Here is a 16754-nt window from a genome sequence, read left to right as displayed (position 1 = left end):
TGTATTACGAGTAGCTTCATTTGAACTTTGTATATAGATAGAATCAATATAGGTATATCAAACGATGTACAACAGATCAGTATCCATATAATATATTATATTTTATTATGTTTTTATAATTTATTTGTCTTTGCAAACATTGATCGCGAGTCTCGATTGTTAGTAAATACTATGTCTCTATTTTTTCATTTGTTTTAATTAGATTAATATGTGTTTTAGTTGTTATTAAACTTATGGTTAACTCTCTAAATTACAGTGTTTTCTTTAAATCTACAGTATTTCATCATGTACATATTTATATCACACTTGGTGCTCCAGTTATTAATATATTATACATCTACAAAGCTTGCTTATTCAACATCTTTTACATTCTACTTATATCAATTTTTATACAATACAATACATACAATAATGTGTAAATCTTGCCCATTTTTTGAATAATAAAATGCCTAATTCTTGTCAAATTTGGGATCACAGAGATTATCAATATATTTTTTTATTGTAAATATTTCACTATAATAATGTCAACATAAATTTTACTAATGGTTTTATAAATGCTTTTAAAAATTAATAAATATAAACATACTTAACACCACTTCACATGGACGTACTGAAATATGACTATATTCTAAAACATTAAAGCGAGAGGTTTAAAAGAATACTATTTTATGTAATAAAAATACTTTATGCAGTCATGAAATGTTTAAAATAAATATAAAGGATAACAAGGCTTCAAAATAAAATTATGTAAATAGATTATCTACAACGTTTAAGGAATGTCCAGGATCATGCTTTTAAAATAGCATAAAAGCTCCATTTTTACGTATTCTGAGCATATCCCCCCTTAACCGTCTGAGCATTCTTTCCTTTTTCTAACACATTAGACTCACTTTTTCCTCAATAGAGGAAAAATAGCTATAACAAAAATATAATTTAATCCGCGCTTTACACTTTACAGCATTACACTTTTCAGCAAATATCAATTAGATAGCTCTCTTTTTTATTGCAATATCAACTTTTACCATTACAGTCACGAAAAAAAGTATCACAGAAAACGAATGATTCTCGAAAATTGACGAAAGGTCCCGACTTGTAACTTCCGAATACTTACGAAAATTTCTGATATACACGAAATTACAACCCAATTGACGTTGTTGTCCCATGTATGGCGTAATCAGGTGCCAGTAAAACTAAATTTCATCATGTGATATTATGTTACTTTCAAGCGACTCAGTTATCCCGAAATCAGCCGCATAATGATCGAACCAGTATCGCGAAATAAAACGTGCGAATGGACATCCTAAGAATACGAAAACTTTTATATATTATAATATACTAGCTAACCCGGCGAATTTCGTACCGCCTCAGAATCAATAATCTTGTGTTAACTTATTAGCTGAATTAAATTCAGTTTTTTATTAAGTTAAAATGAATACTCAAAATTAATATTAAGTTCAATAAATGTGCAAAAATTAAATTAAAATGAAAAGTATTTTAATAACATTGAACTATACACACTGTACACCTACGATGACCGCGTGGATTAAGCGCCGGTCTATAGTGTCGAGGGTCCCCGGTTTGAATCCTGGGTCTGGCAAGTTCACATATTGTTTTTCAATTTGTGCATGAGTCAGAGTATGGTCCTAATAGGTTGAGCAAGCGGCTGACATTCATTTCTCGTAAAAATAAAATCTGTTAATACAAACCTCCACTTTGTGGAGGCCCATATGATCCCTATTAGAATCGGACATGGTCAAAAGAAACAAAAAAGAATGTAAGTCACGTGGCAGCAATGCATTTGCTTTATTGAAGCGAATCAAAATGATTCGCGTAGCATTGTTGCACTACTTTCTGTTAAAATATTTGCTGGGTGGGTTGCACTCGGGTCGATTCCCTTCATTGAAGCACCTTGTGATATACGACATTTTTCGTTTTGATGTCAATGAGTATCGTTTTCGAGCAAATTGAGCTGTTGACATGAAGCAAGAAATGTTGGGCACACTACACCATTGACAGTTAGACATTTCGTCTATCATACTTTCTTTTGTTTGTTTGTTTCTTGTTTATTGTTTCTGTCATGTATCAGAGATGGAGTTGTATACGGATTTAAATTTTTTGTGATTTTATTTTTTTTCGAATCGCGAGGTTCATCGTTCAAATTCATCGATATCAGTCAAAAGCCGTTCCATACAAAATGTATGAGAAAATGAATTTTCTTCATAATTATTTTTTTCCGTAATTTATCCGATGTTTTAATAGTTATTCTGCTATTCGGGGTTAAGACAAATCCAGCAAATCAAATATCATAAAAATCGGTCCAGCCGATATATAGACTAGCTGACCCGGCGAACTTCGTACCGCCTCACAATCAATAATCTTGTGTTAACTTATTAGCTGAATTAAAATACTCAAAATGAATTAAGTTCAATAAATGTGCAAAAATCAAATCAAAATGAAATAGATTACAAAGTTTTGGTCGGTTCAGATTTCGAAGTCAATCTTCAGTTGTAAATTGTGCGGTGGCAAGCCAGGCAGATCCAATAAGTTTAAAAATTCAGTTGGATAGTTGGTTGCTTCGTCTTCGTTTATTACACAGTCGATAGATTTGAAGGAATGCATTGGACCAACGATTTGATTTTGAATCGTGAAGTTTAAGTGATCCACATCTTTGTTCTTTGCTGCAAAAATTGCTCGTTCACTCAACCAATTGTGATTTTTGTGGTTAACAATGACATTCGGGAACACTTTGTTGATGAGGTCGTCCTTCGCTGAGACAAAATTTCAAAAATTCAGCGGAAACGAAGTCAATCCGTTCGATTCGTCGACAGGAGCACGGCAGTTACCGATAGTCAGCAATTGCTTAGAGAAATCTTCGGCAGATGGATCGTTTAGCAATGCAACTCGCATGTTTGTCGTCAGCTGAAGTTTCTTCACATAGCGCCACAGAGTTTATGATTTGAGGCAAGCGTTCATTTCATCGGCAGCGGTTGATCTTGAAATGACTGGTAGTTTTTGGCGGAAATTACCAGATAGTAGAATCATTGCGCCACCAAAACATCTTGAGTAATTGCGCAGATTTTTCATAGTTTGATCGAGAAGATTTAACGGCAATTTCAACGCTGAATGAGCCGTTTGGTATCCTTTTAACAACGTGGCCGCTATCCCAGAAGAAGCAACTGCTACAGAAATTTTGGATCTCACACGAACAGTGGCTAAAATCAATGACATGAGAAATGTCTTCCTAGTTCCACCAGGCGCATCGAGGATAAATAAACCACCATTTCCATCATCAATTGCCTGCATTAACGTATCGTACACTTCCTTTTGTTGGGGGTTCAACATTGGTACATTCAATCGAACCGATGGGTTCAATGCATCTCGATCAAATTCACGTTCACGTTCCAATTCTCGATTAAAAGCGCATCATTCATTCCACGATGTGGCGTTGGCATTCCTAACTTGAGATAACACATGTCTTCGATCAAAAGCAAAGCCTGGTTATGTATCTCCTTATTCACTTCGAGATCGGGATTCTCTGAACTGACACGAATTCGATGTAAAATGTCTTCTGACATGTCACCCTTGTACTTGTTTCACATTTCAGATAGATTTGATGGGAAGCATGTCGAAATAATGATATCAAATAATGTGCGTATCTGACTTGGAGATGCAGAAACAATTACTACAGCGATTTTCATGTCCCAATGTATATCGTTTTCAAGCAAATCGAGCTGTTGACATGCAGCACGAAATGTTGGACACACTACACCATTGACAGTTCGAAGTGATTCAAATTATGTCGGCCCACGAACATTTACCATCAACAACCGCAAATAGAAGCATTCTTCATTCTTCGGATGAACTGTGTAAATGCGACCAAGAGCATCATTAGAATGCACATCCGGATGATCAGGAACCGCATCGCCTTACTTCTGACGTTGAAATTTCTTCGATGAAGCGTTCCAAGTGTAATAACGTGGCATCTCAGAGTAGAGCAACGTTCGTGCAAACGGATCGCTTTGACAAATTGAAAAGAAACTGGTCAATATTGTCGCTGGGGCTATTTTCTTACTTTTTTAATGCGCAAAAAAGCTTCTCGAGGCCGAGACGAACAAAAAAAAATCATCAAAATCAGTCAATCAGTTCTATATCATCAATAGACATCATCAAAAAAGCCGTTCCATACGAAATGTATAAAAAAATGAATGTTATTCATAATTTCTTTTTCCGTGAAATTTTCCGATGTTTTAATAGTTATTCTGCTATTCAGGGCAAAGACAAATCCAATATAATAAAGATCATAAAAATCAGTCTAGCCGTTTTTGAGTTATAAAATAAATGGTGTAATTAACCTGACTTTGTTTTATATAGATTAGATCTTCTGGCTCGCGGCATTGTAAATAACACTGGAAAATTAATCACACAATTCAAAATTACATAATGAAGCAATTATCGATACGCGCACATTCACAAATTTGATAACCTCACAAAGTGTACATTTTAGAAGGCAACTTATCGTTTGAAATTCACGATCAAAATTGCTATTTGTCTACAACAAAGTCTTTCGGTATTATCTGAGGCTGAACTGAATCAACTGTCAAAAACGCCATGTTCATACTTTCTTTTGTTTGTTTGTTTCTTGTTTACTGTTTCTGTCATGTATCAGAGATGGCGTTGTATACGGATTTAATTTTTTTGTGATTTTCTTTTGTTTTCGTATGCGCGAGCTCCATCGTTTAAATTCATCGATATCAGTCAAAAGCCGTTCGATACAAAATGTATGAGAAAATTAATTTTCTTCATAATTTATTTTTTCCGTAATTTATCCGATGTTTTAAAAGTTATTCTGCTATTCGGGGCTGAGACAAATCCAGCAAATCAAAGATCTTAAAAATCGGTCCAGCCGTTCTTGAGTTATAAATGGTGTAACTATCCAGACTTTGTTTCATATATATAGATTATCGTGTATACAGTATATTAATATATATTTCAAAAACAGTGTGGCATAAATGTGCGATTTTGCATAAAATTAATTAAAAAGGTACATATTAAGTTAAGTGATTGAAGAATCTTATATTGCATTTTATCTAATGTAATATATTTTAACATACAATTCACTGGTTCTTAGGTACTGACATATTTGCTTTTCAAATCATTTCTTGTGATGTGACAAAAGAAGGCATACAGTATGTGTTTTTCTTGCTCACATTAATTTAATTTAATATTCGCGTGTGCATGTTACGACACATTACGACATATTATACTAATAAAATGCTTTACTATTTCTCACTTAAGGCTCAATTACATCATTAGACTTGCAGATGCAACATCTCACACCGATCGTCTTGAACAATATTTATTATCAACCATAAATAATAACTACAGAAAACGATTCAATTACTACTGAGCGTGTTGATTGATTCGATTGGTCCATAACATATATTTTGTTTCCACCATTAACAATTAATAATAAGAACACCTACAAATTGTATATATTGGTTAATTTGGTATGCCGTCTTTTTTCATGGTTATTTTGTAACTATAAATTCCAGTTGAAACTATAGGTTAGTTATTGTTAGTTAACTAAACTGATTGCATTTGTACAAGTAAAATATATGTTTGCATTTATTTGCATATTATTTTAATCTTATTTACGTAAACGTAAAACGCCCCTTCCGGTCATTTTTTTATGTATGCCGCGAGTCATGCTGAAATGCCGAAATTATTATATTCTTCCACAACTCGACGAAATGATCCAAACTGCCATCTCAAGATCCGACCCGATGGTCGTGGGGAGTTATTGTATCGACGAGTCTGGTCATGTATTTTACGTTTTACGGAAGTGGGAGTGATTATAAATAAGACTTTTAAACATTGCACAGAACGGAATACTGTACTTAGGCTTTGACTAAATAAATCCCTTCAATTTTAATATAAGCTAGAAGTGTACCATTAATTTATTCTCATAATTTGATAATAATATCAAAGTTATGTTAACATAGCGTTTTTTTACTATCAACAGTTGAAACCCATTCGTTTAATCTATTGAACTCTTGGTCTGGATTTAAAACACATTGAAAAAATCGGTGTGAGTGTGAAGTTATACATCTTTAGCGTAACACAACAAAAATAAAACTTATGATAACCTAGATTCTTCGACTAGCTCATCTTAATTACACACTCAAGAAAAGTGGCTGCTTATTGGAGCGCCGTAGGTTTATTTCTATACACTTTAACCTATATTACTAAATTATTTCTTGTTGTTTTTATTTTTAAAGTAACAACTGTCAGTCTGACGTTAATCGTTTGTTTACGTAAAGAATTGCAAATGGCCAACAATAATAAATTCGTCATAAACGTCAAGGCAGCGGAACAATTCTACTATCAAACTTGCATTTGTATACAGCTGACTGATTTGCAGCTAACTTCATACTATCGCGCACTTTCGTAACGGTCTACCAAATGCCCCAAAAGAAGTATAACTTCAATAATAACAAAGTAAGTTTTCCAGACGTGTGATTCAAATCCATGGTATCACTTCACTTCAGAGTTAAGACTCTTTAGAGGTTTGAAAATCTAACGACAAGTGCCCACTCGACAACGGCGTCCTACATCTACTCCTTGATTATCAAATTTTCAGCAAGGAACGACACAACTTGAAATTTTTATATATAGCAAATGCGGATATTCGATATCGTCCTGGAACCATATTATGAAATAGTAAACGATGATAATTATCATCGTTCAGATCCAGCAATTGCAGTCATGTAAGCTAGGTTAAGTATAATACTTATAAAATGTGACATTTCTCCATGAAAAAACTACAAACAATGCGGCAATAAATTGCGGTTTCGAGAAAACAGTTTTTATTTCCCAATGATTACGAAAAAATATTCATTAAAATCACCACCGCCTTGTTTTATAAATAACTAGCTGAAGTACCCGGCTTTGCACAGGGTCGCTTTGTGGTTATATTTATCTTAGATATTTAAAAATTAATAAGAGGTTGTTATTTTTTTAATATTAAACTATCTGTATAATACAATATGGCAATATGAAAATAATTCTAATAGGAGTAAAGGTCAAACAAAAAAACACTAAATTAAAATCGAATCAAAAATATGAAAACGTTATTAATGTTATTAATATGTGGTAAAAAAAATCAAAATTGGATGAAACAAACAAACAAAAAACTTTGTATTTTATATAATACTAATTTAGAAACTTCGTAGGTGTGCGCACAACAACTGACAAAAGTTTCATCGCAATCGGATGAATGGTATAGGAACGCATACGAATAGAAGATGTATTTCTTATTCTGAAATCTTCGTGAGCATGCGCACGACAAATAACTAAAGTTTCATTGCAATCAGATGAATGGTATAGGAACGCATACGAATAGAAGAAGAAGAAGATGGTTGTACTAATTCAGAAACCTTTGCGGGCGTGCGCACAACAACTGGTCAACATTTAATCGCAATCGGATGAATGGTATAAGAACGTATACGAATAGAAGAAGATAGAATAGAAGAAAAAGAAGAAGAAAATGGTTGTATCAATTCAGAAAACTTTTCGGGCGTAAGCACAACACTTGATCAAAATTTCATTGCAATCGGATGAATGGTATAGGAACGCATACGAATAGAAGAAGATAGATAAGAAGATAAAGAAGAAGAACATAGTTGTATCAATTGAGAAACCTTCGTGGGCGTGAGCACAACACTTGATCAAAATTTCATTGCAATCGGATGAGTGGTATAGGAACCATACGAATAAAAGTAGATATAATGAAGAAAAAGAAGATGGTTGTACTATTTCAAAAACCTTTGCGGGTGTTGCCACAACAGATGACGAAGGTTTCATCTCAATCGGATGAATGGTATAGGGACCATACGGATAAAAGAAGATAGAATGAAGAAGAAGAAGAAGATGGTTGTACTAATTCAAAAACCTTTGCGGGTGTTACCACAACAACTGACGAAGGTTTAACACTTACCAAAATTTCATCGCAATCGGATGAATGGTATAGGAACGCATACGGGACAGACAGACAGACAGACAGAGCAGACATTCATTTTTATATATAACATAATATAGCCTATACTCTTTGCGCAAGTACAAGCAATAAGTTCACAAAGTTTTATCGCAATCGGATGAACGTTATGGCGGCGCATAAAATATGAACAAACAAACAACGCGCGTGTTTTAACATATACCGTTTAAAAAAAAATAAAAAAAATTCGGTTAGATACATGTTCAAACACGCGCGTTAACATAATTTTACTCCGTACTTTAATTATAATTTGTCAATTTATGGCTACGGCCGTATGTTGTAGCTTAACCACTGGGGAATGACAAAAGAAATGGCGTATTTCAAAAAAACACTACCTTATTCTTAGGTCAATAATTATTATAAAGCAATCATTATTCGTAGGATGTTTATCACATTTGAATGGTCAAAGACATAGCTTATAATTGGTATCTTTAGAATTATCTTCAAATGTGTTAATCTTGCCGATTTTTTGAATAATAAAATGCCTAATTCTTGTCAAATTTAGGATCACAGAGATTATCAATATAATTTTTTATCGTGAATATTTTACTAAAATTATCTCGTCATAAATTATACTAGTGGTTTTATAAATGCGTTTAAAAATTAATGAATGTAAAAAAACTTAACACCACTGCACATTCATGTACCGAAATATGACTTTATTCTAAAACATTAGCACGAGACGTTTAAAAGAATACTATTTTATGTAACAAAAATACTTTATGCAGTCATCAAATGTTTAAAATAAATATAAAGGATAATAAGGCTTCAAAATTATATAAATAGATTATCTACAACGTCTAAGGAGTGTCCAGGATCATGGTTTGAAAATACAATAAAAACTCAATTTTGACCTACGACGAGCATGTAAATAATATAATGTAAAAATATATGTAAAAAAATATACTTATATAATTGACGCGATGAATTAACATATTTCGAAAAATAAAATATACATAGCGAATATTTCCAATTATTCTATAACTATTGATCAAATGTTGATAGTAAATCCAACAAACGTTGGATTTCAGAGAGATTTTTCTGTACCCGGACTTTTGAAAAAATTAGCAGTTCCAAAATATTATGATTTATACATATTTATAAATGACAACATAATAAATGCAGGTGGGTACTTCAGATTGCTATAAAATAGTGTTTTAGATATATTTTAATAGTTATATTCATTGATAAGTACTTCTTTGTTTCTATAAAATGTCTTGACGAATACCAGTATTAATACTGGTATTCAATAATATACCTTGGCGTACGTTTTAATCGCCGCGGTTGACCTGGGATCATTGCGCGACCAATCAATAGCCGTAATATACCTACATAATATGCATGTTATGTTAGAAAACTTAGTACCTACCTAATATATTGTTATCTTACTTGTATGGCATCACCGTGTAGTTTATTATCGGTCATTGCCAAAATAACAACGCTAACACACGAACTAAGAAAACTTGCGCACACCACGCACAAAAACAAGATCCCAATCTGAACATGTCTTACGCCGAATCCAGAATCTGAAATCAAAACAATCCAAAATAAAATTGTTTTCAAAATGGTGTAAGCAGGGAATACAAAATTAATGGGAACTTGCCTACACTATCGGGTGTGGTATACCAGGCTACGGATCTGAAGTGCGGTAAAATATTGGATAAACTTAAACACGTGTTAAAGAATATGTTATTTTAAATCGAGTCATGGACCCTGAAGGCAAGGGAGCGGGAGGCAATCGATGCCTTTGAGATGTGGTGTTGGCGCCGAATGCTTCGTATTTCTTGGATGGAACACAGGACGAACCAGTCAATCATCCAGAGACTACAGATAAAAGAAACGGCTCTTGACAGTATATCTAAGACGCATTCTGCAGGTTTTTTGGACATATTTTCCAGCGTGGACCAGACAAGTTGGAGAAACTGGTGGTTTTGAGTGACTTCCAGGGAAAACGAGGCAGAGGAAGAGCGCCTACGCGCTGGAGCGACCAAGTGAAAAAGCTGACCATTCAATCTGCCCTGAGAGAAGCGGAAGATCGAGAAGGATGGAAAGTCTTGGTCGCTCAAAGGATGGCAAAATTAAAAAGTGATCACGATCTTCAGCCATGAGTGTACGACCAAGAAGAAGAAGAAAAAATAGTTTCTGTATCATAATAATAATAATATACATTAAAATCTGTCACGCAGATGCAACTAAAATTCAAAATTTCAGGGCAGTCAACGTGTTTTATTTTACTTGTGTTTTATGGCCTGACCGTCATAAAGTACCTTTGTTCAAAACTGTCACAACTTTTTCATTTTCATATTATTAATCTGTACTGTAGATGCAGCAACGTATTGCAATAATCTTTTGTTTACCTGTTTAAAGATTTTTACACACTTGTAGAAAAAGGTTCTCCATCCCACACAATGGCACATTGTAGAAAAGTAGGTATAATGCTCACAGAATAGATTAATAAGATAGAAATGCCAATCGCCATGTACTTTATACTTTGAAGCCGAAATCGGTTTACGATTTTATGAGAGTTAGACAAATATTACCAATTTTGAATGCGCGTTATATTGCGCGAGAAACTTGAATAAATAATACATACGTAACTATTGAAAATTACAATTTTGTTGTTATGCAATGTTAAAGTTTACCCCATATTCATACTCGAGATTTAAACATTGTTACAGCTTCACTCAGAAGGTGACTCGCTTTATTTATTATTTTTATTATTTTTATTTTCGCTGATAGTAGTGCTACATTGCTACTATAGATACTCTACATTATCACGAGGTTTGGCTATTTCGGCACGAAACAAGACATGTTTGGAGGGGCGCTGAACAAGAGAAATTATGCGATTGGCTTGATGTAAATATAGTCGACAATACCTACCGTAACAATAATCACAGCTGTACTGCCTAATTCGATAAGAAATCGGAACTAAGCAAATGGATCCTTGGTTAAATGGTTCCAATAAAATGACAATATACGGTCCTCGCAGTGCCATCCATCCGTGTGCATAAGGGGGGAGGGGGTTATGGGTTCGATTCTCAGTGAGGTCACACTATATTTATGTGATTTTATCAAAGCCTGGGTGTTTCTGATTGTTTCTCTTATATTACTAACTGACACTACTGTCTGCTCCACTACTATTACGGGGCCTCATGGCCTGGTGTAGTGTTAAAAATAATATATATATATATATATATTTATGTACTTATATGTATATTACAGTGGCGAGGGGTAGACGTAGGCTGTTAAGATTCCATATAAATAGTGCACACTAAATTTTGTCAGTCATACGTATTTGTTTTCGTTGGACTAAGAATACAATTTGCAGATTGTATTGATATTTTTTTAAACTCAGTAAGACATGCGCATTCAAATCATAATTAATCAAAAATTTTCGATCTAAAATGATGTATGGTTTGGCATAATTTTTAATATTTAATAGAATAACGAATATTTTTTAATTGAATTGAATTTGAATTTTAATAACTAATAAACACTTTCTACAAATCGTAGTTTTAGTTCAATGAAAACAAATACGTATGACCGACAAAGTTTTGTGTGCACTATTTTATGTCGGATCTTAACAGTCTACCTCCACGCCTTGCCACTGGTATATTAATTATATTTGTAATATGTACTATAACACGTATATTTAAATATAAATTTATATTCTAAGAAAGAAACATGCGATTTAAAATAATTTCAAATATTTAAAATTGTTTTAATTAATCACTACATTTTTATTCATGATGTAAATATTCAGTAAATTATATTAATTTCTATGTATCGCATTCCGTCACAAAATTTATCTATAAGAACTTTAATATCACTAGACTTTACCTTAACCAACAAATTTGTTAACAGTATACAACTGAATTAAGTAATTATCAAATGTTTATTACAAATTATATTGTGAATTACAATATTATTAACTATAAAATGTTATAATTTATCGGAACCTACACTTTTTTGACAAATTTGACGCTTCTTTGTCATTTTTCAACACATTATTTTCATCAGATTTACGTGCCATTGCAGCCAACAAAAACAACGCACCTCTCAACAATATGAAAAAAAAATTAACTAAGCAGATAACATTTTTTGCCTTCTCAGATTGTATTTAATTTAGGTATAATAGTATGTACTGCGATATAGCACGAGAAAGTTCTTAGTTGTAGATAAGATAAAACAGTTTCAGGGTCCATTTTCCATTGCCAGCATAGTGTGTTCGTACTTTTTCACTGTTTGGCATTTTTTTTACGTGTGTGAACTAATGATTTCTGTTCATAAAAATATGTTTTCACTAAGTTTGTAAGTGTCAGTGTATATTATTAAACGGATACGATCAGATGTTTATAATATACTTTGAGAAAATATATTTCCATGAACAGAAATCATAAGTTTAGTTTGATACACGCTTCTAAACCGCATACGGTTTCAGTCGATGGATGGCTTCTCAGCTATGTTGTTTGTATATCATTTAGACACCGGATATCTGGAGTCCTTTTTTTTTTGGGACGGACTCGAATATTACAACATTTTTTAATTAAAAAATACGTTAATAATTTATGGAACCTATGCTTTTCAGAAAAATAAGGTGTACGATGTAGTAGGTTCAATGAATTATGAAATAAATAATATTGTTATAGTATCTTTATGGATACCGAGGAATTTTCATTATGTAGAAGCGATGGTATTAGTATAGTTTAATACCTACTTATTTAGACAAATTATTGAAGAATACAGTCACAGTAGTTCATTAACTATTTAATGTGATCTACGGTGGAGAAAAAAATAACAAGTATGTGAGAACTTCCAGAGATCATCGCATCCGAACTGAATGTGTGAATTCAAATGGTAGTGATTTTACTTGTGCATGCGACACGCGATGCCATCATCGCACTCGATTCTACATTTTGTGCACTGTACTATGTATTTTGGCTGAAATATCACAATAGTTTTTGATAAAACACTAAGTAATTTTGCAAACCAAATTACTATTATTTAATATATGTTATTTGCATGGAGGATGTTTTGGCCCTTGGGTAAATCTACAATCTACCTCGAACAACTCTGCATATTTTACTCCAAGAATCAAAACTCTTCGTCATCATAATACCTGGACAGTATGTCAAACTTGTTTCTACCTACAGACTATTCATAGGAATTTATTCAACAAAATTTCCTATTGCGGTAGTTAATAATATTTATAATATGTTAACATATTTAAAATAAATGTATCATATGAAAATATATAATAGCTGTGGAGGAATGTATCTCTTAAATTTCAGCTTAGCTGAATATATTTGTGATGAATGATTTATATCGCAATTGAATATAACGCAGGTAGCTTAGTTGGCAGAGCACATTGGCGCGAATCCAGTGGGCGCAGGTTTGTATCCTGCTGGGCATCGTATTATTTTTTAATAAGATCTTTTCAGTTTTCTTTGATGTGCTTTCAAACTATGTAGCTATCTTCAATTAAAAATATTACATTGTCAAATCTTGTGAATTATTCGTTGAATAAAAAAATAGTTAATTGGATGATTTATAATTTTCTAAAGCTCTTATTGTACATTTCGTATATTTATTTGTTGTATATTAAATATCTCCTTACTTATACATAGGTATGTAATATTATATCTTTGAATTCCTTACTTATTAACTTAAAAATAACAATAATGCATGAAATACTCATACTTATAAAATATATTATATCACTTCAAGTACCTACCGATAACAAGGGCTGCGCGACTTATCAATACTCTGACTAGAGACGTATACATGTTGTTTTTTATTAGGTATGCTTATAAATTGCTTCACTTACTCTTATTTAAATTACATATCATTTTGTGAACGTCGTGGATTAATAATTCTATATGTACACAATATCCTTTAAATAAAAAGGGAGTTAAGTAAAACATTGTCTTTATGGAGCTTTCTATATTCTGTTACGCCACTGAATTGTCTTAAACAACTGATTTAAGAACAATACGCATACATAAAATAATGATAGTTAGATGGATACAATTTTATTTTCAGTCCTAATTTGAAAACATATATCTCTACGAAGTGCAAGTTATACACACCTACGTACCCTTCTTTACGAGGAATAATTATTATTGTTAGTCCATTCGCCCAACCCACTAACTTCATTCAGTAGATCGAGTAGGTACACGCTGAAAAAACAATATGCATTATTTTTCCCATCTGCCGGATCGAACCCGCAACCCACAGTTTCATAGATGGCTACGCTACATCAGCCGCCGTGTGTACAAAATCTTGTATTTCGATAAAAAATATATACTATATTGGTGTATACCACAGCTGATGATGATAAATAATATTGTATTGAAAATAATTCATTTTAAAGTTGTACACTTTCTTCATTTATGAAGCGATTACAAGCAATTCAAAATTTGTCATCGATGGAGAACCTTTTTTGACACCTAAAGTTGATGAATTTTAAACACAGCAATTTTTTCAGTGATAAAGTTACCCCATCTCATAACGTACCTATCTATATAAATCAGGCATTTAATAAACAAGTACAAATATCACCAACCAGTTAGTTTTTTATTAAAGTTATTTTTATGTACGCAACAATATGCACCTATATTTTTTTAGTGTTATTCAATTAAAAATGTCTGTTACGTTAAAATAATATGTTGTATAATATCAAAATTACAAAAGTAGAAAAAAAATTAAAACTTTCATGACACAATTAAGTGTTTATTAAAGGAATATGTGTGTAGGTACCTGTCGTTTTATATCAGGAATAGTTTTTTTTTACTCTTTATATGCATTTAAATCAAATAATAATAATAATACACGAATAAATGGGCGTGTCTGGAAATCTGTAGGTACATAATATGTACCTACTATTATACAGTTCGCCGTATTTGAAATATTGTATCGGTAATAATATATGGTCGTATATTAAAGACTGTTCAACCTCTTTAGGTCGTATAGTACTGAGTTAAAATTCATGTCTAAATAAAACACGGTTCTTGTCGGTTTACAGAAAGCCAGTGGCAAAAAAATTTTGAAACAAGCCGATAATGGCATGGATAATTTTTTGTTATGTTAGGATTTCATTATCGAATTTATGAATTTTGCCACAATCGGCTATGAAAATTGAATTAATATTCATATTGAATCTAATAAAATTGGATACCTTATCTTATAGTATACGGTCATCTCTTTCCAATAGAAAGCTGACCGCAAACTGTGCCACGGTGAAATGTATTACGTACAATTTACATGTAACCTTCAATGAGACGGGTGGTGATTTTTTTTTAAATTAACTGTAACCTACATTTTATCTACTTAAGGTTTTATAGCTAATTTAATCACGGTAAGTAGTAAAGTGTGTGGCATTGCGGATTAGTAGCTCTGTAATATTCTAAATCTAAATGTATTAACGTAATATTTATAATGAACGTAAGTGCAAAGCCTTTAGAAGAATGCAATTACGGCTGACGCAATACACAATATATAATAACATAATATATTATAATTAAGTATATAATAATTATTAAAGTATATATTTCCAGAAAACCTATTGTTTTGATACTATACACATACTTGGTAATGGTATCAATATGATACTTTTAGAATATTTCAAGGTCCACGGACAAAATCTTTCAATATTTGTAGGTATCAATTAATTGGTATTTGTATGCATAGTAGTTGTACGTACCTACGAAAAAGTTCTTAGAAATATAATTATTAAAACATGTATTTTATACGCATTGTATAAAATGGTTCACTATTGCTTACAATAACATTGCTGCGATAAAAAGAACAATAAAAGTGGTCACTCGAGTATTTTAATTGGTAATGTTATTATAAATTGTTTGCAATACGCCGCTCAGCTAAAATTATTTTCGCAAGATAATTATGATAAGTACCTTCGCACCTGAGCTGGCAGAAAAAACAACTGACGAATTGTAGAAATCCATACTAAGAATAATTTGGGCAAAAGTCTCCTTAGTATATTGGATTCGTCCACCAATTTAATGTGTTTTTTTATGGGTTGACGGTTATATACTCCAGAATTCCGCTCTCTAATCATTATTAACAACAGGACTGTTGTTTATTAAAGTAGTTCAGCGATGGTGAAACTATTTACGGTTACATACCAAAAACACAAACAGATGTTATATTGGGTGACGCCAACGATCAATCGGATTATGTATCCGACCCCTGACTTAATAAAGACTTTTTACTGATAATGCTATTTTAATGCTTCTGTCTTCAATGTACGGGCACGATGTTCTACAAAATCATATACAATTAAACTTACCGGTGAAAACCAAATTTAATGCGATATTTTGTTGCAACAAGCAAGTTATAAACATTTAATAGTGAAAGTATATTTTAATACAAACCCTTTTCATATACAACCAAATTTACGCACCTAAAACACATAAAATACAAAAAATGGGGAAACACATCCATATTATAGTGTTTTTTTGTATATACAAGTAAAATGTATAACTATCCAAAAACATTAAAATCAGATGCTTAGACGTCTGTCTAGCCTACTCTGTTGAAAAAAAGAAATATTTAAGAAGATGTAAAAATTCTTTCAAGTGCCAGAAAAATTTCCGCAAGTGTCAAAGGTGGCACGCGTGCCATAGTTTCTTAAGCCCTGAACTAGTTGGAATCAAATAAAATAATATAATTGATATCTTTA

At 32.3% G+C, this 16754-nt stretch overlaps 1 protein-coding gene across 1 annotated transcript in view; it reads right to left on the bottom strand.

Annotated features, from left to right (window-relative positions):
* The window catches only part of LOC147073708 (putative inorganic phosphate cotransporter), a 34613-nt gene extending 22481 nt beyond the window's left edge, over window positions 1-12132 (bottom strand). Inside the window, exons 1-2 of the mRNA XM_085944603.1 lie at window positions 12017-12132; window positions 9443-9579 (exon numbers count right to left, since the gene is read on the bottom strand). Coding sequence (XP_085800729.1) covers window positions 9443-9579; window positions 12017-12086 — 207 coding nt within the window. The 5' untranslated portion in view covers window positions 12087-12132. The remainder of the gene's footprint in view (window positions 1-9442; window positions 9580-12016) is intronic.
* Between the last annotated feature and the right edge of the window lie 4622 nt (window positions 12133-16754).

Source organism: Rhyacophila brunnea, unplaced genomic scaffold, assembly GCF_057557595.1.
Source record: "Rhyacophila brunnea isolate RB1 unplaced genomic scaffold, BYU_Rbru_1.0 scaffold_17, whole genome shotgun sequence".
In the NCBI taxonomy this organism is placed as follows: domain Eukaryota; kingdom Metazoa; phylum Arthropoda; class Insecta; order Trichoptera; family Rhyacophilidae; genus Rhyacophila; species Rhyacophila brunnea.
This window is presented reverse-complemented; position numbering and strand designations above follow the sequence as displayed.